Genomic DNA, 20132 nt, shown 5'->3' with positions numbered 1-20132 from the left:
GTAACCCTCTGGGTATACAAGGTCTATTGAGCAAACATTCACGTGTTAGCCCCCAAGTGATCCGTCTGCCTACACAGAGGTTGCATTTCATAGGAGAGAAGACCTTACATCTAAAATAGAATCATATCTTGTCCAAAAAATTGAATGTTTAGGAATTTCTGTTATTAAATGAATTTGCATTTAACATTTGAGTTGAAAGGAATGAAGCCTTAAGTTAATGACCCTAACAGGAAATGGGTAGTCAGATGAAGAGCTACCACTCCCCTTGGCTTAAAAACCTGGAATTCTATGACAAGTTAGAGGAACATAGGAAGTCACAAAGGGTTTTTTCTGTCACAACAGATTGTTTTTCCCCATTGATCTCCTCTTCAGTGACTTAAGGTAGATGTAGAGAGTTAAAGAGACGTTGATTCTTTCTACTTGAGAAAAATGAAAAGAAACCAGTTTTTTGAGAGGATGTTTAAAGGAGAGAGTAGCTGGCCTTTGGAGGCAAAATAATAATATCAATAGCTATGGAATGCATTCCCTTGCCACAAGGGTAGATAAAGGCAGTCAGTGGATGAGACCAAAGCTGCCCCTACATGGGAGAGTAGGAGGGAGGGTAGAGGTAGGACCACAGAAGCCAGTAATTTTTGCCTGATGTGGACCTACATATAGAAAGCTGGTTTGCCTGAAGAAAATAAGTGAAGACAACCCTAACTGCCCAGAGTTAATGTTGTGGGTACTCTGACACTGTAGCTGACCAGTGCACTGGTGGGGTTTAGCAGCATAGTTTTGGTCTGATCCTGGCAGGGGCCAAAGCATCCTTATATTTTGATTCAGCCATGTGGGGACGAGGAGCCGTGATTCACCACCTAAAATAAGAATTCAGGGCCTGTGACTAAAGTTTAAGAATAGTATGGTCTTTGGTCTGTAGCTAGTGCCACTAAAAATTTTGTTGGCATTTATTGAATGTTGTGAGTAAGATTCCAGAATGCACCTAAAATGTGGAAAAACAAAACTTGTTGCTGGAAAAAAGCCTAAACTTAAAAATGTGATCCAAGTCAACAAATTAATCTCACTTTAAGCCAAAGGAAATGTTTGAAGGGAAATTACTGCCAGGAAATATAAAGAATATTCAAGGTTTAGGCAGAAAGATTTATGAGTATGCTATGTTGGTGACTTCCTTGGCCATAATGCATTGTTAGAACCTACAGATGACCCCCTCTATGGACTCTGTTCATGTCTGGACCTGATACACAAATGGGCTATCAATTTTTTTTTCTCTGATGCCTTTCCCTTTCAGGAGAGAAAACAAACATGTGGGTATGAGAAATAGTTAACCACTAATATGACCTCTAGTAAAAAACCACAGCATAGTTTGCGGTTTATCTCCAGGAAGATAAATCAAGGGAAGTAAAAGAAGGAACTAGTTCATTGCTTTTATTTAGTTTCTTTGCATGGTACTTCCCAAAATTCACTATGCCCTTTACACTATGTTACGTGACTTTATTTTCGCAATTCCAAAGATTTGGAGAGAAAAAAAAGTTTATAGTTTTAATAATAAAACTATAGTTGCATTTGGTGTAAAAATAGTTTCTCAAGAATTTTATCAATCATACTGGCTTTATAGAATGGTGTTTCACCTTAACTTGAAGTGGTTCCCCAAAGAATAGAAGTTGCTTTTTGGTTTTGGCATTATGCAAAAGTCAGTTGGGTCCAGCTAGATATATAAGGCAAAGAAAGTGAAGAAAAAAGGAGATAAGGATTGTTAAAAGTCATTACCAAAGACATAATGAAGGATTACAAGATCTCCATCATCAGTCTTCATAGGAGATTGTATTCCAAAAAAAAAATCTAAATAATTTAAGTCTATGTTGGGGATAGATAGGTACATTGATATGGAGCTCTCAGCTTAGGAAATATTTAGATTGGCTTAGACACTGAGACTGGCATGTATTTCCTCAATTACATACCTGTTTCTGTCCTGTAACCTGGTATTTCTTTCTATTGTACATTATCCTTTTTAGATATGGAAGAAGGCAGCAGTGTTGCAATGTTGGTGCCAGATATTGGGGAACAAGAAGCTATATTGACTGCTGAAAGTGTCATCAGTTCTTCATTGGAAATTGATGATCAAAGAAAAGCTAAAGCAGATCCATTAATCCATGTTATCCAGAAGTTAAGCAAGATAGTGGAACATGAAAAGTCACAGAAATGCCTCTTAATTGGGAAAAAACGTCCACGTTCAAGTTCTACAACACACTGTCTTGAAACCCAAGAACTGTGTGAGATTCCAGCTAAAGTAACCCAGTCACCTGCTGCTGATATTAAAAAGGCTGAAATGTCACAAACAAATTTGACCCCTGACTATCTCGCCCAGAATGATGGGAAGGCTATGTCTTACCAGTGTAGCCTTTGTAAGTTTCTGTCATCATCTTTTTCTGTGTTAAAAGATCACATCAAGCAGCATGGGCAACAGAATGAAGTGATACTGATGTGCTCAGAGTGCCATATCACATCTAAAAGCCAAGAAGAACTTGAAGCTCATGTGGTGAATGACCACGAAAATGATGCCAACAGCCACACCCAAAACAAGGCCCCGCAATGCATAAGCCCCTCCGACTCCTTATGTCAGAGAACCATAGAAAGAAATACCGAAACCGTTCCTGATGTCCCAGTAAATGTGGGCAGCCCACAAATTCCTGCTGTCCAAAGTGCGTCCGTGGCAGAAATGGGGAGGAGGAAGTGGTATGCGTATGAACAGTATGGCATGTATCGATGCTTGTTTTGTAGTTACACTTGTGGCCAGCAGAGAATGTTGAAAACTCATGCTTGGAAACATGCTGGGGAAGTTGACTGCTCCTATCCAATCTTTGAAAATGAAAATGAACCCCTAGGCTTGCTGGGTTCTTCAGTGACTGCTGCACCTGGTGGGGTCGATGCTGTAGTCATTGCTATTGGAGACAGTGAACTGAGTATCCACAATGGGCCATCGGTACAAGTGCAGATTTGCAGCTCAGAACCATTGTCATCTCCATCTCCTTTAGACCAGAGTGCAGAAGGAAGAGTACACCTAAGTCGGTCAGTTACCCTTGACCCTAATGAGGAAGAAATGCTAGAGGTGATTTCTGATACGGAGGAGAATCTGATTGCCGATAGCCTCCTTTCATCAGCACAGAAAATCATTAGCAGCAGCCCAAACAAAAAAGGTCACGTTAATGTGATTGTGGAGCGTTTACCAAGTGCTGAGGAAAGCCTTTCACAGAAACATTTCCTCATGAACGCTGAAATTGAAGAGAGGAAAAACCTGAGCCCAGCCGAAATCCCAGTTGAGTGTGAAGGCACAGAGGATGTGTATCATGCCGATAAATGTACTGTTGATATTGGGGGCTTGGTCATAGGCTGGAGCAATCCAGAGAAGAAAGAAGAGTTAATAAATAAAGGCCTGGCAACTGATGAGAATGCTCCCCCAGGCCGCAGGAGGACAAATTCCGAGTCTCTTAGGCTACACTCCCTAGCTGCAGAAGCCCTTGTCACAATGCCTATAAGAGCTGCAGAGCTAACAAGAGCCAACCTTGGACACTATGGGGATATAAACCTTTTAAATCCAGATACCGGACAAAGGCAAGTAGATAGCACATTGGCGGCATATTCAAAAATGATGTCACCACTTAAAAACTCTTCAGATGGATTAACTAGTTTTAACCAAAGCAACTCTGCCTTAGTCGCACTCCCGGAAGGCAGACAGGAATTGTCAGATGGGCAAGTTAAGACAGGGATCAGCATGTCCTTACTCACCGTAATTGAAAAATTGAGAGAAAGGACAGACCAAAATGCTTCAGATGATGACATTTTGAAAGAGTTGCAAGACAATGCCCAGTGCCAACCCAGCAGTGATGTAAGTTTGTCAGGAAACAATGTGGTAGAATACATCCCTAATGCTGAACGCCCCTACCGCTGCCGCTTGTGCCACTATACGAGTGGTAACAAGGGCTACATCAAGCAGCACTTGCGAGTCCATCGACAGCGACAGCCCTATCAGTGTCCTATCTGTGAGCACATAGCTGACAACAGCAAAGATTTGGAGAACCACATGATCAACCACTGCAAAACAAGAATATACCAGTGTAAGCAGTGTGAAGAGTCTTTTCATTATAAGGTAAGCACTGGCTCGTGAGATCTTTGACAAGAGCCTAGAATTTGCGGAGGGAACTTTGTAGATCTAGTCCAGGGTGTATAGACAAGGAACTGAGTCCCAGAAAGTTGGATCATTTGTACAGAGGGCTCCCTCCCTAATGAGTACTACAGCTGAGATTAGGCCTTCAGAATTTCTGCGGTGGAATTATATCTGCTGTCTGCTGCCTCCTTCACAGCCTCTACTTCGTGTTTCCATGTTTTAGTGTGTGTGTCTTTTTTTAAAGTGTGGATATTCATTTGCAAGGGAGTGTGGGTTGACATACACACATCTGACTTAACACAAGTTTAACTGCATCATTAAGGCAAACAGTGTGTATTTCTCATCCTACATGGCCCCAGAATGCAAGTCATCCACTTCAGCTGCTACACAACCAACAGTGATTTGTATCATGGCAGAAAGAAAAATGGACTATCTTGGGTTTATCGAAAGGCAGTAAAGTGGAAATTGAGCCTTGTATGCTGCGTTTAGTGGAAAGTTTAAGGGGTTTATGAGGGTTATTTTGACCATCTAATTTTCATTCTAGGGACTGACCTTAAAACCAATGCCCAATAAGAAATGCTGTTCTTTTGTAAGGGAAACTTGGGACTCACTGATAGAACTCTTTGTTAATGGTCCAAATGACTTGTTGAAAATGCTTTAAGATGTATCCTAAAAGGCCAACTAGGAGGTAGAATTTTTCACTCAGATGACCCAGAACTGGGGTCCAGCTGGAGGTACAAAGCTGATCAGAGCCTTGGAGTCTGAGATCCAGTTCTGCATTATTACTTTCATGAAATTCCAAGAAGCACATTCAAATAGATCGCAAAGGCAAATTCCAGAAGCTTCTAGGAGTTTCTTTTGCTGCTATACCCTTGATTTGTAGGGGTGGAAATCCCTGAGCAGTTCCAGTTAGGTCTGCCTTACACATTTAGTTGATACATAAAGACAAAAATTAGCAGGAGTCCAGTGATTACTGCCTGGATCTGTTTTTGTGAGAATGCTGCATTATTCTAAACACTGCTGTTTCCTTGTCTGGGCCTGCCACTGGCTTAGTAAACATAAGCAGCTGCATAAGCACATTGTAAGTGAGTGGCGACTTCCTTCCAGAGAATACAAAGAGGAAAACTGCCTCTTTGATGAAATTGTGATGTCCCTAGTGTAGTTCTAGAAATTGCCGATTTGTTAAATAGCCTTTTGGCAGACTTGATTTTAAAACGTTGGTAGTACGTTCTACATAGTAGGCCATGAGTAATTAACCCCTTCGACAACCTCCTAGTAACTGGACCATGCGTGTTTATTGAAAATTACATACTAATTTCTCTCAATTGTTTAGAGTCAACTGAGGAATCATGAGAGAGAGCAACACAGCCTTCCAGACACCTTGTCAATAACATCTTCTAATGAGCCAAGAGTTTCCAGTGAGACAACTGATGGAAAATGTGTTCAGGAAGGTATCTGTGCACTTTTTTATAGCAGGCCGCGGTAATTAGCATGTGAAATTAAAGATGTCCTTAGTTATTTTCGAAGCATGTAGTCTATTTTTATACTATAAATGTGAATGAATGTTATCTCTGTTCTTGAGGCAATTCCAAGTAGTCGATTAAGTGAATTATTACCAGGCCCTAAAAAAGGAGTGTTAGAGTAGTAAGGGCTCAGCTTTCACATGTAGGTCGAGTCCAGTAGAAATGTGTGCTGTGTGGTAACAGCGGAGCCAGAGACGCCGCCTCCCAAAGGCCAACCTTCTCTCCCTCCCGGCGTCAGCTGACCTGAGGAGAAGCCTCTGCACACGGAGGCCCCGCCTCGGACTTTAGCTAGGCTTCCTGCTGTGATCTTTCTCTTACCCACGGATGACTACTTAGATTTCATTGGCAGTATTTAAAAAAAAAAAAAAAAAAAAAAAAAGCTCGATCTTTTTATGTACTAGTTAGGTAGTACTAGGAATATTAGAATCAAAAGATTTAATTAGAGTTTCCTGAGAAGGCGGATGCCACATCCGGAGAATTAGGGATGAAGTGTAATGAGCTGTGCTTTCTTGCATCGGCTCACTGAAATTGATATACTTTAAATGTCTCAAGTGTGGCACATAGTGTTTATGGGAAATAAAACATACTGGGGTGACTTTCCTTTGTAGATTTCCTAAGAATTAAAGTTAGAAACAACTGCAGAGTAAAATGTTTCACCATAATGTTTCATTAAATTATACCCCAGAAAGCATAACCAGTTCTGGAATGTTTCTGAAAGAACTGATTTTGACACCACTGTAGCACCAAAATTCTCTTGTCAAACAGATGCCATCCCTGTAAAACTCTCCAAAACAAAAGGAGTTTATGACACAGCATCTGTTTCTGCGATAGATGGCTGAGCTAAAACAGTTTTGTTTCCTTTTTACAAAATAGCCCTAAATGCCTCCTTTTATTTTAATTCATTATGTTTCCATAGCCCCTTTAAAAGAGACATTATAACATTAGAAATGATTGAACCATAAATCCCTAATGAAGGAATAAAGGAAGTGCTGCTCAGTAGCACCACCTGCAGTTAATACCGGTTTTGGAATGTATCTTTTCTAGCACCATCTGAAAACACAAACATTTAAAACTGCCCCAATGGGTTAACAGATTAATACTCAGTTTCAATAAAAAGACTAGAACGTCAGCTCAAAATTAAAATAACCAGTTCAAACTAGAGTATTAGTGTCTGCCCCCCAGATACTGTTTCACTGCATCCTTTCTGGTGGACATACTCAGGGTAAATGTGTGGACTTAAATGTCTGCCATGCCTCCCTCCTTTGCTCCAGTTGCTTTTCTCTCTACTGGGAGAGAACACAGATAGCTTATATCTTCCTGCATACTTGCATCCAGATGGCTACTTCATTAATTCAGTATTAAATATTTGGGGTCAGCTGTTTGGCCTAGCAGTTCAGATGCCTACATCCCACCTCAGAGTGCCTGGGTCAACACCCAGCTCTGGCTGCGAGTGTACATCTTGGGAGGCAGCTGGAGTGAGTTCCTGCCACCCACATGGGAGCCCTGGATGGAGTTGCCAGGTCCCGGGCAGGGGTCTGTTGTGGGCATTTAGGAAGTGAACCAGCAGATGGAAGCTCTGTCTCTGTTTCTCTGCCTCTAAAATAAATTTTAAAAATAAATAAGTTGCATGTATTAGGTATTTTTAAATCTTGTTGACAGACCAAAGAACAAATTTTTAGCTTGGAAGATAAAAATAATTCGCATTTTATAAAACTTCTTTAATCCTTTAATAAACTTATTAAACAAGAAGGGAGATGTGAGCCCTGTGGTCCCCAGTGTCTGTGTGTTATGATAGCACAAGCAGATATCTTCAGACGTGTTTGCCAGTCTGAAGTCCCTTGTAATTGTGTTTCTGATGGTCCTTCGGCTAAAAGGCAGAGCATGCCTCTCTTGAACTGGAGACTGTACTTAGTAGGTGACAGCAGTAGGATTGAAGGGAGTCCCTGCCCTTGAGGAACCCAGTAAAGAAGACAACTGGACTGCTGGGTGTCGGCAAACCACAATGGTGCTGTAATACAGCTGCCTGGCAAAGCACTTTCATCCGGTGTTTCTTGGGAAAAGTTAATTATTCTTTCCCAGAAGCCTAGCTTTGCCAAGCACCTGGGATCCAATCTAAACAAAACAGGAAGATCCTTGCCCCTGGGGAACTTGCAGCTTAGTGATAGGGCCGCAGCATACAGATCATGGTGAAGAGAAGCAACAGGACTTAGGGAACTATGCCATGAGGGTCTGTTGTTTCCATTGTGTGGATGAGAAAACTGACCTCGAGGAGGAGGAGGAGGACTTACCCATGATCATGTTGATAGTAAGTGGCAGAGCAAGGACTAAGCCCAAGTTTTTGAACTTAAAATCCAGTCTTCTTTCCATTGGAAACAGTTGCTTGGAGTGGCACAGGCTCTAATTCTGTGCTATATTAAGTTTTTCCATCTGTCAGTTTTATTAGTTGTCATTGATCTGTAATATTTCTCACACAAAACCATTATCCAATATTTCACACTTCACTTTTTCAGGGTTTTTTTTAAACTGTATTTGGAACAGTGCCATTTATAATCAAGTCCAAGTTTTTAACCTACCAATTAAGAGCACTACTTAGATTATAATTATGATTAGTGTGTATATTAATGTTATAGATTTATACCAGGAAATTAGGTCATTTTGTTCTGCCTGGCAGTACTTATTAGCAAAAGAAAATTTCAATTTTAGAAAGCTTAAATTTAACTTAAGGATTTTCTTTGTTGAAATTTCAGTGTGGGTTTTCTTTTGTGCCTGTAATTTTACTTTTGTGCACCACGTGCTCTGTGTTCTACCTAAGCTTTCTTCTTGCCAGGGGAGACACAGTGCTCCCTATCCAGCCTTGCTCGTGAGCTTCCATGTTTGCTTTGTTTCTGAATATAAAGCAGTCAGCGTGGAACAGCCTGTGGACTTTCTGCTAACAGAAAAATAAATAAAGCATCCAATGTCTTCAGGAAATAGCTCCATATGATCAAATCACTCAACTTGTATTGTCACACTTGAATTCCAAAGCCCTGTTACCACAGAGGGAGCTAGTAACGCGGCCTGTTTCCTGCATTTCAGAGAGCTGCATATTCATGTTAGTCCTAACCTTTGCCCCTGAAGCCTACTTTTTACGGGGTATAATTATACTACATTAGGAGCACTTAATGTTTTGCAGTTGCTTTTCCTCTCCAGCTGACGTTTAGTTGTAAACCAAGGAAACCCACAAGGTGAAACATTTAAGCTTTTTATATTGAGTTTGTTTTATATGCTTCATGGCTCACTTGATAATATCAGATTATAGTAGTAAATAAGTTTGTTGGCAAATTAATGTTTCCTTAAAACAATATATCCAATATTGGTTAGACTAGCACCTTTCAAATCAACAGTATTTACCTGGTTAATTTAGCTGCTATGCAGTCAGGGCAGCTGAAAGCTAGTTCAGTATTCGTTGGAATTTTGTACAAGGTTGTGCAGAAACCATACCAGGCTTATCTGTGTTTCCAGGTCTAATGATGTTCAGTTTCTGTCTGCTGGGAGGCTGGATGTAGAACCAATAGAGCCACTTCACACTTGTTAAATTTAAACAGTGACAAAACTTTGATTGAAATGTTAATTGTGTGTGGTATTCATTTACAATGACATGTAAATGCTGTTTTTTGAATGTTATCAAAGCATGCCTCTAAAACTTTGAAATATTTTGTCTAGGGAATAAGTCTTCAGTCCAGAAACAGTATAGATGTGATGTATGCGATTATACAAGTACAACATATGTTGGCGTCAGAAACCACAGACGAATCCATAACTCTGATAAGCCATACAGGTAAGTGTGATGATCCTAGAATATTAAATATCTGAATGAAAATATTTTGTAATAAATAAAATAGAAATAATTAGAAGTTCATTGTGATTGTTGAAATGCAGGTTAAAAGCTAAGAAATTTTTTCATAAGAAAGTGGTTTCATAAGTTCTTTTTTTTGCCTTTTTTTTTTTTTTTTTTTTTTGAAGATTTATTTATCTGAAAGGCATAGAGAGAGAGAGAGAGAGAGGTCTTCCATCCGCTGATTTACTCCCCAAATGGCTGCAATGGCCAGAGCTGGCCAATCCAGAGCCAGGAGCTTCTCCCGGTCTCCCGCTCGAGTGCAGGGCCCAAGCACTTGGGCCATCTTCTGCTTTCCCAGGCTATACCAGAAAGCTGGATCGGAAGTGAACCAGCTGGGACTCGAACCGGTGCCCATTTGGGATGCCGACACTACAAGTGGCAGCTTTACCTGCTACGCTACAGCGCTGTCGCCTTCCTTCATAAGTCTTCTTTAGCTTGTTAAGGAATATGAGCCCTAAGCTTGAGTCTCAATACAATAAGCATTTTTGTCTAGAAGAAATATAGGAAGATGTTCCTATCAGTTTTGGGTTTTCATTTCTTCTAGGTCTAAATTACCATAGCAATTTTCTGTACTCAGAGTACATTGCAGTAATTTGGTGGTTTGGTACTATTATTTCCAGCAAAAAATCCTTAAAACTTAAAAGCAATAAAATTCCCCATGAAATATACTGTTTTTGAAAATTAAGCTGTTGTGTGGAATAAGATCATTTAATGTTGTTATATGATTTTTCATAAAGTTTAGTTCTAATCTTTTTTCAGAAAATACAAGAATTCTCAATCAAAAATCATCATAAATAGAAGTCTTTTTTTTCTAAAATGAAATTTTCTTCTTGAAGATAAACTGTTGTTTATATAGATATAGATGTAGATATAGATATATATATAGTTAAGATGCAGACATTTTGCAAACAGTTTATCCAGGTGTCACACAGTTTGCTCTACTTGTAGCCATGGTGAATCATCATGTTCCTAAGCCAGTCGCTGTGACTAGTAGTTCTAGGCTGTGGTCATGAACTCTTTCGCCTTCCCTGTCAAAACTTGTTTCACGTTTAGCTGTCTCCCCAGGTTTTATAGGTATGACATAGGTGACTGTGGAAAACCTGTTGTATCATCTAAATGAAAGCCAGACAGACTGTATGATAAAAGGTCATGATTTGTGCCGGTGTTTGGCACTGTCTGTATATGATTTTAAATATTTCATTCATGCTGAATTTGCTAAGCAGACTTACTGATAGTCACTCTTCAGACAGGCATGTGTTTGCAAAGTGTTGTAGCTCTGTGGTAAATTTTCAGCCTTGCCTCTTTGTCTTTTTTTTTCCTGAATATTTTCAAAACTGGGATCGTTAAGATTTTTTTTTTTCCTCCAGAGTATATAAAGGCCATTGTTAACAGGAACTCAGAGCCAGAAACTCTGGATGAGGAAAGACAGCTGTGACAACATTTGTCCAAGTTCATGATTTCCTCTGGGAAAGTTTAGGAAGACATCATGGAAATGGAATGTTAGTTTACCTAAATGAGATTTTGCCTTTACATTTTGGCATCTTTATTCTTGAATTTAATGACATAACCATAACAAATTCCTATAGATCTAGAACTAGAGCATTAGCTTGTTCATTGAGAAGCATTTATTGAGCAAATGTTCTATGCCAGGAGTTGGCCTGGGCTCTTGGACTATAGTCATAACAAAAAGGCATGATCTTTGCTGTCATAGACCATGTCAACAAACAGTGAACAAGTAAACTCTCAAATGCAGGTTGAGCATCCCAATATGAAAACCTGAAAGTTTAAATTCTCCAAATTCTGAAACTTTTTGAGCAGCAGCAGGAAGCCACGAGTGAAATATTCCATGGTCAGAACACAGGCACGCTAAAAATACTGTGCAAAATTACCTTCTGAGGCAGGTACTGTGATGCAGCATGCTAAGCTGACAGTTGGAACATCCACATCCCATTTCAGTGTGTCTGGGTTCAAATCCCACCTCTAACTTCCAACCCAGCTCCCTGCTAATGTGCACCCTGGTGCCAACAGGTGATGGCTCAAGTACTTGTAGTCTCTGCCACCCACCTGGGAGACCCAGACGGAGTTCTTGACTGCTGGCTTCTGCCTGGCTCCAGCTCCAGCTGTTGTAGGTGTTTAGGAAGTTAACCAGCAGGTGGAAGATAGCATCTAACACTCTCCTTCTCTCTCTCATTCTTTCTCTGCCATCCAAATAAATAAAAATAAACTTTTTAAATAATTACCTTCAAGCTATACATATCAGGTATATATAAAACATAAATGAATTTGGTCTTCGGTCCCATCCATCTTCAGGGTTCCTTGTTGTATATATGCAGATATTCAAAAAAATAAATAATCCAAAACACTTCTGATTCTAAAGGATTATAAAAATCAACCTGTATATAGTTATGCCAAGTTTATTAAAGAGGTTAATGGTTCTATAAAGAAGGGCTTCACATCTACCAAAGTAGATGACTTTTTCTGCTTAAAAGCTTGTTTTGATAGCTTTTGGTGTCTTAGTGATGTTTTCTTATGTTTTCAAAGAATTCAGACTCATGATTGGCTGCAGTTGTGCTAGGGACTTCCCAATAATGGGCAACATCCTGTGATATTCTGCTTCATGTAATGTCTCCAAAGTCTTGTTTTCTAATCTCGTGACTCTCCAGTTAACTTTCTTCAGATACTTAAATATACATCCTCCTTTGTCTTCATATCATTTACAGTCTTCAGAGTATTACATGGCACATTCTATTCCTGTCTGTTTCTAGGAGTTGCTCTTCTTTGTCAAATACTGTTTGCCGTAAGCTAAGGTAGTAAGCACAGCCTTCTTTTTTTTTTCGAATTGAATACTTTTTTTTATTTAATGAGCATAAATTTCCAAAGTACAGCTTATGAATTACAATAGCTTCCTTCCCCTCGTAACTTCCCTCCCACCCACAACGCTCCCCTCTCCCACTCCTTCTCCCCTTCCCTTCACATCAAGATTAATTTTCAATTATCTTTATATACAGAAGATCAATTTAGCGTATATTAAGTAAAGATTTCCACATTTTGCTCCCACACAGAAACACAAAGTGTAAAATACTATTTGAGTACTAGTTATAGCATTAATTAAACACCTAAGACTAATTGTGTATTAATTACAGAGTTCAACCAATAGTTTTAAGTAGAATATAAAATGCAACTTTTGTTTTGTTGTGGCTCCCCCCCCCAACCTCCCTCCCTCCAGTGGCCCTCCCCTCTCCCACTCCCTCTCCCATCCCGCCCTTCATCACGTTTCATTTTCAGTTACCTTCATATATTGAAGATCAACTTAGTATATACTAAGCAGGGATTTCAACAGGCTGCACTCACACAACCGAACCAGGTATAGGGTGTTGTTCGACTAGTAGTGTTGTTTTTGAGTTTCATAGTTAAACACATTAAGGACAGAAATCCTACATGGGGAGCATGAACCCAGTGACTCCCGTTGTTGATTTAACAATTGGCACTCTTGTTTATGATGTCAGTAATCACCCAAGACTCTTGCTATGAGCTGTCTAGGCTATGGAAGCCCCTTGAGTTCACCAACTCTGAATTTGTTTAGTCAAGGCCGTATCACAGTGGAGGTTCCTTCCTCCCTTCAGAGAAAGGCGCCTCTCTCCTTGCTGGCCTGTTCCTTCTGCTGGGGTCTTGTTCACCAGGATCTTTCATTTAGATTGTTTTTTGCCAACATGTCATGGCTTTCCATGCCTGTGAGACTCTCATGGACCTTTTAGTCAGATCCGAATGTCCCAAGGGTTGATTCTGAGGCAGGAGAAGCACAGCCTTCTTAATGATTGATTGACTCTGAGGATCACAGTAGTTTTTCTGGCTTATTTCACATTTGTTTCATTCCATGTTGTCGCCTGGTACACTTAAGGTCAGCCTTTGGGCTTGGCTCGCTTTCTCATAGTCTGTACCCTTTGCATTTTGAATCTCTACATTTTGTTAAGAAGCATGCTCACAAGTAGCAGTGATGAATTCTTACACAGCAAAGATACCTTGTTGCACAGCTTCTAATTTTTGCACAAGAGCACAGAAGATTCGTTTTGTATTTTACCTTGTCTGTTATGTAATAGATTTTTCTGCCATGGCAGTACCGGTTCCTTTCTCATGCCTTTGCTCTTATGTTGTCATTTCAGTTCTTCACTGAACCCATTTTTGTGGTCTGGGCAATAATTTCATGGGAACAAATAGTCCTGGTATTGAATCTGAGAACTCATGTATGGTATTTTATGACCCTGGGTAAACTCTTTACCTCTCTATGCTTGGTTTTGTCAATTGTAAAATGAGGATAATTAAGATGCTGAGGTTCAGATGAAATGCCTATGCCATAGGAGGTACTAGCATATAATAAGTAGCCAGTCAATGGTAGCTAATGGTTATTTGTCCTCATTCCTTCCCAATAATTTATTGACTAACCAAAAAAGAAAAGACTGTTGACCTCCTCTCATTTGGGAGGCAAAGGAAAACAGTTCTGTTCCTGTGTAGACAGGCAAACCTTCTTTTACAAGGCGGAAATATTTTCACTGCTGAGGTCCCCATGCCATATCTGGCTGCTTTGGAGGCACTGCAGTGTCTTGGGGAGCCTTGCTTTAGTATCCCAAGTATGGATCACACTCTTCGTGTGCCCAGTTGGAGACCACAGGGATGTTATTCCAAGCTAACCCTCCCTTCCCAGTGAAACAGGAAAATGCTGCCTGCATCATAAGGCCTTTGAAGATTGAATGAGAATGTATTTATGAGGCGCCAGAATGTTACATGGTGCTTGGAAGGGCCTGGTTCCCTCCTCTTGCTCAGGAAGTTGTAAGTCATCTCAGAAACTCCTTACTGCAGAAGGAGAGCTGTTTTCCGTTCCTGTGTAAGGACAGAGAAAGATGAAAACACATCATCATTAACACAGTCCCTGCCAAGTGCAGCTAACTTTGTTTTTATGCAATGTAAACCACATGCCAGTTGTTGTACCTGATATTTGTAACATTGACTTCAAACTTTCAGTGAAAGATTTCATTCAGAATTTTCAAATACTAGGTTTTCATCGATTACTTCAATATTCCAGTACTAGAATTGCCCTGATTTTCATCCCCTGATACCATTTTTGTAGAGAACAAAATGAGAGAACAAAACATTGTCTTGAGGTTACCAATTCTCTCCTAATCATATGGCATGGAGCCCGTTTTCCCATAGAAACACAAGCGTATTGATTACTTGGGTTGTGAAACTAGCTGGTTGCCAGAGACGACCATGGAGGGAAGTGCACGGGCTTTGGACTAACATACTCTGCACATTGCTGGCACATAGTAGGTGCTCTGTAAATGTTGACAGTTACCTGTGTACCTCAACTTGTCTTCTATATAATGGCTGTTACTGTATAAGTTTAGTTTATTATTGAAAATAAATGTATAGTGGTGTTACTGTACCTTTTCTTCCCTAAATAGGTGACCTACCTAAATATGTATGTTGAATTTTTCTAATACTAAGTCCAAAAAATACCAAACTCTTCTTTAAATGTTCTAGACTATACCTTTAGTTTGTTCATGTCAGGAATCAAGAGCCAAACAATTCATTTGTATGTTACATCTCTTAAATGTCTCCCTCCTTCTTCCTCTCTCTTTCCTTCTCTGAGTTTTTAAAATAGACTTTTTAATTGAGGTTAGCATATATCCTAAAAAGTACGTAAATCATAAATGTACAGCTTGATGAATGATCATAAATCAAATTCTTGGTTTGTGGGTTTGTTTGTTTGTTTTTAGAAGAAGAAAGGCAGGGAGAGAGAGGGAGAGATCTTCCATCAGCTGGTTCACTCTTCAGATGGCCACAGTGGCCAGGGCTGGACCGGGCCAACCATGGCCACAGTGGCCAGGGCTAGACCGGGCCAGAGCCAGGAGGTTCTTGCAAGTCTCTCACATGGGTGGCAGGGGCCCAGACATTTGGGCAATCTTCCACTGCTTTTTTCAGGCCATTAATAGGGAGCTGGAACCAAAGTGGAGCATCTGGGACACAAATTGGTGCCCGTATGAGATGGCTTTACCTGCTATGCCAAAATGCTAGCCCCTTGAACTCTTGTTTTAATGAATAAACCACTGCTAGTCCCTTCTTGGGCCTTCTCATCCTTAACCATATCTTACCCATTTCTTGTAACCATTGTCTTAACTTCTAGCATCATGTTAGTTTTACCTGTTTTTAACTAAATAGAGGCGGAATCACACAGTATATGTTCTTTTTTATGTTTTTTTTTTCTCTCAACATCACTTTTTTCTGTGTGTATAGTAATGTAGCACTAATATATCTCATTGCTAGATAGTATTCCATTATAAGACTATACCACAATTTATTTATTTATTCTACTGTCAGTTCATATTTGGATAATTACTGAGTTTTCCTCCTCATTATCAGTAATGTCATTTTTAACATTTTTTGTGCAGATGTAAAGTGAGTCCATTTCCATTGGATTTATACCTAGGAATAGGATTTTTGGGTAACTGAACATGGGCGTTCAGCCTTGGTAGATAGTATCAACATTTTTGTGAAATGTTTGTACTGATTCATATCCTTACCAACACTTTATATTTTTAGTCTTTAATTTTGATCATTCCGGTAGGTGTGTAATAGTGTTATTGTAGTTTGTGTTTGAGTTAGTGTTTCCCTGATAATTTATGAAGTTAAGCATCTTTTCATTTGCCTGTGGCCTATGGTCCATTTCTTTATTGGACTGTCTTCCTTTTTCTTACTGATTTACAGGAGTTCTTTATATATTCTGAATGCAAGTATTTGTTGTATATACTGCTGATGTCTTTTAAACTGTGACTTTCTGCTCTCAGTGATGTCTTAATGAACAGAAATCTCTGGTTTTAACATAGACAAGTTTTTTAATCTTTTTCTTTGTGGTTAGGAATTTTTTGTCTTTGTACTTTGAAACTGGTGTTTTTGTTTTTGGTTCAAGAATGATGAGTAAAGTAGAAGATGGTGCAGAAGAAAGAAATGTTTGCTGATTTTCAGGGATGACACATCAACTGGGGCAAAACTACTCTGTTTTTGTGAGCTTGGGCACAAAAACTGAGAGAAAAATCACAGAAAAAAAATTGCAGAAAGGTTTTGGCAGCAGGAGTGACATTTTAGAATGACAAGATTGCTTGTCAGTATGGTCCATCGTTGATTACATGGCTTCTGTATAAACATGTAAGAAAGGATAATAATGGCTGACATTCTCGAGACCACCTTTTGTGGGCCAGGCAGTGTGGTGGAGTACTAGGTACATGTCAGTTCACTGGATCCTCACACAGCCTTGGATGTGGAGACAGGGCTGTAGGAGATGGTCTCACAAGTGGCAGGGCCAGGTCTTGAATCCTTGCTGCTAGTGCCATGCCATCCTGCTTATCTCAGCTACGCCAGGGGTACACCATGAAGTGGATGACAGGCTGCCCCCAGCTCAGTGGTGTGAAATAGTAGCTATTTCAGTATACTGTGGAGATCTGGACTAGCAATTTGGACGATGTCTTGCCTCTAGCCCATACAATCTGGGGCCTCAGCAGGGAAGCTTGGAGGCTGGAGGTGACTTAGATAGCCGGGGGTGCAGGCACTAGGACTTTCTCATCTACTCTCTGGTAGCTAATGCTGGCTGAGCTTCAATGGAACACATAACATGATTTTTTTTCTCCTGAAATTGCCAAATAAAAAGCTTCTTAGGTAAGAGATAGGCAAAAACTTTATTGCTTTTTATGACCCACCCTTAGAAGTCTTATACTGTCCCTTCCACCACAGTGAGTCTCAAGTTTCTTTTCATTGGTGGGTGTGATGACTCAAGTCAGTGGTGTTGGCTTGGGGAAGAACTCAGTCTATGAGAAGTTCAAATTTGTTTTCAGGAAAATCAGTTTAGCAGATAGTATAATTTGGAGAGCAAAAGTATGGGTTTTTTTGTTTTTTTGTGTTTTTGAATGACTTGAAGGAGTTTGTTTTTTCACAATGGCCTTTTCAGGTTTATCACAAAATTTGAAGTGTTATTTCTCTGGGTTATCATTCCTTTAAAAGCATAGGAAGAACCTATTGGGAAGCTTCTGTTGAAATCTTTGTATACATTCAAACTCAAGTCACCCCAAATCTTGTAGGATATCCAGTTTCTTCCAGCTAACCTCTCAAAGCAGTTGTCCCTAATTGGATCAGACCTAGAGACTAACCAAGTCAAGACCCAGACCAAAGAAATAGGGAAGTTTTCACCAGCATGATTTTCTCCCCTGAAGTTCTGGGTCTGAAGTCACTGGTTGTTAGCATTGGGATTAGCACTGTTACATCAGTATCCATTATTAATTCGAATGTACTTGTTTCCTCTTGACTCGTTTCTCTCTGATTTAGTAAACTCTGACAGCTCAAAACCTTAAAAATGGCTGTGTCCCGCAATCCAGGAATATTCCTAACTAGTGGGGAAAAGAGGCAAAGGTGGGGCACACAGGGAGCCTCTCTACAGGTGTATTGGTGATGTCTGTATCTTACCTGCGAATGTCCATTTTTCCTTTGTTGTTCCTAAATGTTCTGGAGGAAAATAGACTTTATTCTAAAAACGATCAACACTGCACAAATGGTCAGAAACATTCTAACCGTAATTAGTGGTTAATTTATTCTACTTTTGTAGAATGGAGCATTATAGCCCATTGAAAATGTATAATTTTAGCACCACTGCTCAATAGGCTAATCCTCCGCCTAGTGGCGCCGGCACACCGGGTTCTAGTCCCGGTCGGGGCGCCGGATTCTGTCCCGGTTGCCCCTCTTCCAGGCCAGCTCTCTGCTGTGGCCAGGGAGTGCAGTGGAGGATGGCCCAAATGCTTGGGCCCTGCACCCCATGGGAGACCAGGAGAAGCACCTGTCTCCTGCCTTCGGATCAGCGCGGTGCACCGGCCGCAGTGCGCCACCCGTGGGGGCCATTGGAGGGTGAACCAACGGCAAAGGAAGACCTTTCTCTCTGTCTCTCTCTCTCTCTCTCACTGTCCACTCTGCCTGTAAAAAAAAATGTATAATTTTCAACTTGAAAAGTACTCATGGGACATTTTCAAAAATATGATTAAAAATCTGTAGTATGATTCTACTTTGCATGAAATCTGCACATGTACATTTAAAAATTTGGGAAATTATGCAATTAATATTTTAAAATTTGTCTTTGTGCTTACCTCTGTATTCCTTTTTGGTACAAAGAATGTAAGTTATATCTGTTAGCAGGGGGCTCCTGTGTCAGACAACATAGTAGACTAGATAACCTGAACTACTCTCCCAATGATAGCAACTAAAGCATTGGATAAATATTAAAACAACTTCTAAATATTTTACCTCTGCAGTTTCTGTCAGGGAAATTGAGAAACTACAGAGGCAAAAAAAATCGAAATTGAGTACCTTGTAAGGGAAATAAGCTGTACCTGTTAACATAAATGAATCTCAGAAGCAAGAAGCAGGTCACAGAAGAATGCATAAAGTATGCTTGTATTTATGCACTCAAAAACATACAAACAGTTACCTTAGGGATACACAGAGATAGGACTGAAAAACAAATCACACAATATGAAATTGGAAAATTGTTCCTCTGTTGGGGAGAAAGGAATATGTGATCTTGAGGAACACCCAGAGCTCTTAAGGTAGTAGTAATGATTTTTAGCAGATGTCATATACAGTGTTTACTATTGTTTTAAGTCTGTGTGTACCTTATACCACTCTTACATGACAACTTTTTTTCTGTTATGTATGCAGATTAAACCAAATCTATAGGAAAAGTAGTGGTAAGGAATTGGAGATAAGTAGATTTTGTGGGTAGTTCAATTTTTTTATTTGTTTTGAATGAGTGATATGTGTAGGCACATAAGAATTTTAGCAACCACTTGTGTATTAAAATAAACACTTGCTTAGTTTACTCTTAACGTAATTATTATTTATATTGGGGTCATGTTAAGTTTCTAGATTAATTAGAAAGAATTAACAACTTTATATAGACTTTTTTATTCCTTTAAGTCATCTATTCTGTATGTTAAAGTTTCTTCATTTATATTAGTCTGCACATTTCTTGTTTTGTGTGTGTGTGTGTGTGTGTGTGTATAAAAGTACTTCAGAACATCTGTGCAAGGGCAGGTGTTGTGGCACAGCAAGACAAGCTACCACTGGGACACCTGCATTCCCCATCAGGTGCCTGGCTACAGCGATTTCTGATTCAGCTTCCTGCTGATGCATCCTGGGAGGCAGCAGATGATGGCTCAAGTGCTTCAGCCCCTGCCAGTCATGTAGGAGACCCAGGTGGAGCGTCGGACTCCAGGCTTCAGCCTGGCCCAGACCTGGCTGTTGCTGGCATTTGGAAAGTGAACCAACAAATGGAAGATGTCCCTCTTTCTGTCACTCTGCCTTTCAAGTAAATAAATTTTTTAAAGTATATTTTGTGGAAATAGGATTAAAAGATAAATTTATTTTAGTACTCACATGGGAAAATAGGCCAATGTAAAGGTACTAACCCCATTCACAGGGTCTACCCTCTCATAGTTTAGTTACTTCCCAAATGCTCCACCTCTTCATACTGTCACCTTAGGAA

The 20132-nt window shown here is 39.9% G+C and overlaps 1 protein-coding gene and 1 long non-coding RNA gene across 4 annotated transcripts in view; one reads left to right on the top strand and one right to left on the bottom strand.

Annotated features, from left to right (window-relative positions):
- LOC103352342 (uncharacterized) overlaps positions 1-12987 on the bottom strand; it is a 128219-nt gene extending 115232 nt beyond the window's left edge. For both annotated transcript variants that reach the window (XR_011383876.1, XR_001795694.3), the window contains exon 1: positions 12849-12987. This is a non-coding gene — a long non-coding RNA (uncharacterized lncRNA). The remainder of the gene's footprint in view (positions 1-12848) is intronic.
- Positions 1-20132, top strand: part of ZNF507 (zinc finger protein 507) — a 38515-nt gene that overhangs the window by 5807 nt on the left and 12576 nt on the right. For both annotated transcript variants that reach the window (XM_008274579.4, XM_008274578.4), the window contains 3 exons: positions 2010-4141; positions 5493-5610; positions 9385-9499. In XM_008274579.4, coding sequence (XP_008272801.1) covers positions 2012-4141; positions 5493-5610; positions 9385-9499 — 2363 coding nt within the window. In that variant the 5' untranslated portion in view covers positions 2010-2011. The remainder of the gene's footprint in view (positions 1-2009; positions 4142-5492; positions 5611-9384; positions 9500-20132) is intronic.

The sequence above is a fragment of the Oryctolagus cuniculus genome, chromosome 18 (assembly GCF_964237555.1).
Source record: "Oryctolagus cuniculus chromosome 18, mOryCun1.1, whole genome shotgun sequence".
NCBI classification, from domain to species: domain Eukaryota; kingdom Metazoa; phylum Chordata; class Mammalia; order Lagomorpha; family Leporidae; genus Oryctolagus; species Oryctolagus cuniculus.
Note: the sequence above shows the minus strand (reverse complement) of the source record. Positions and strands in the feature narration are given on the sequence as shown.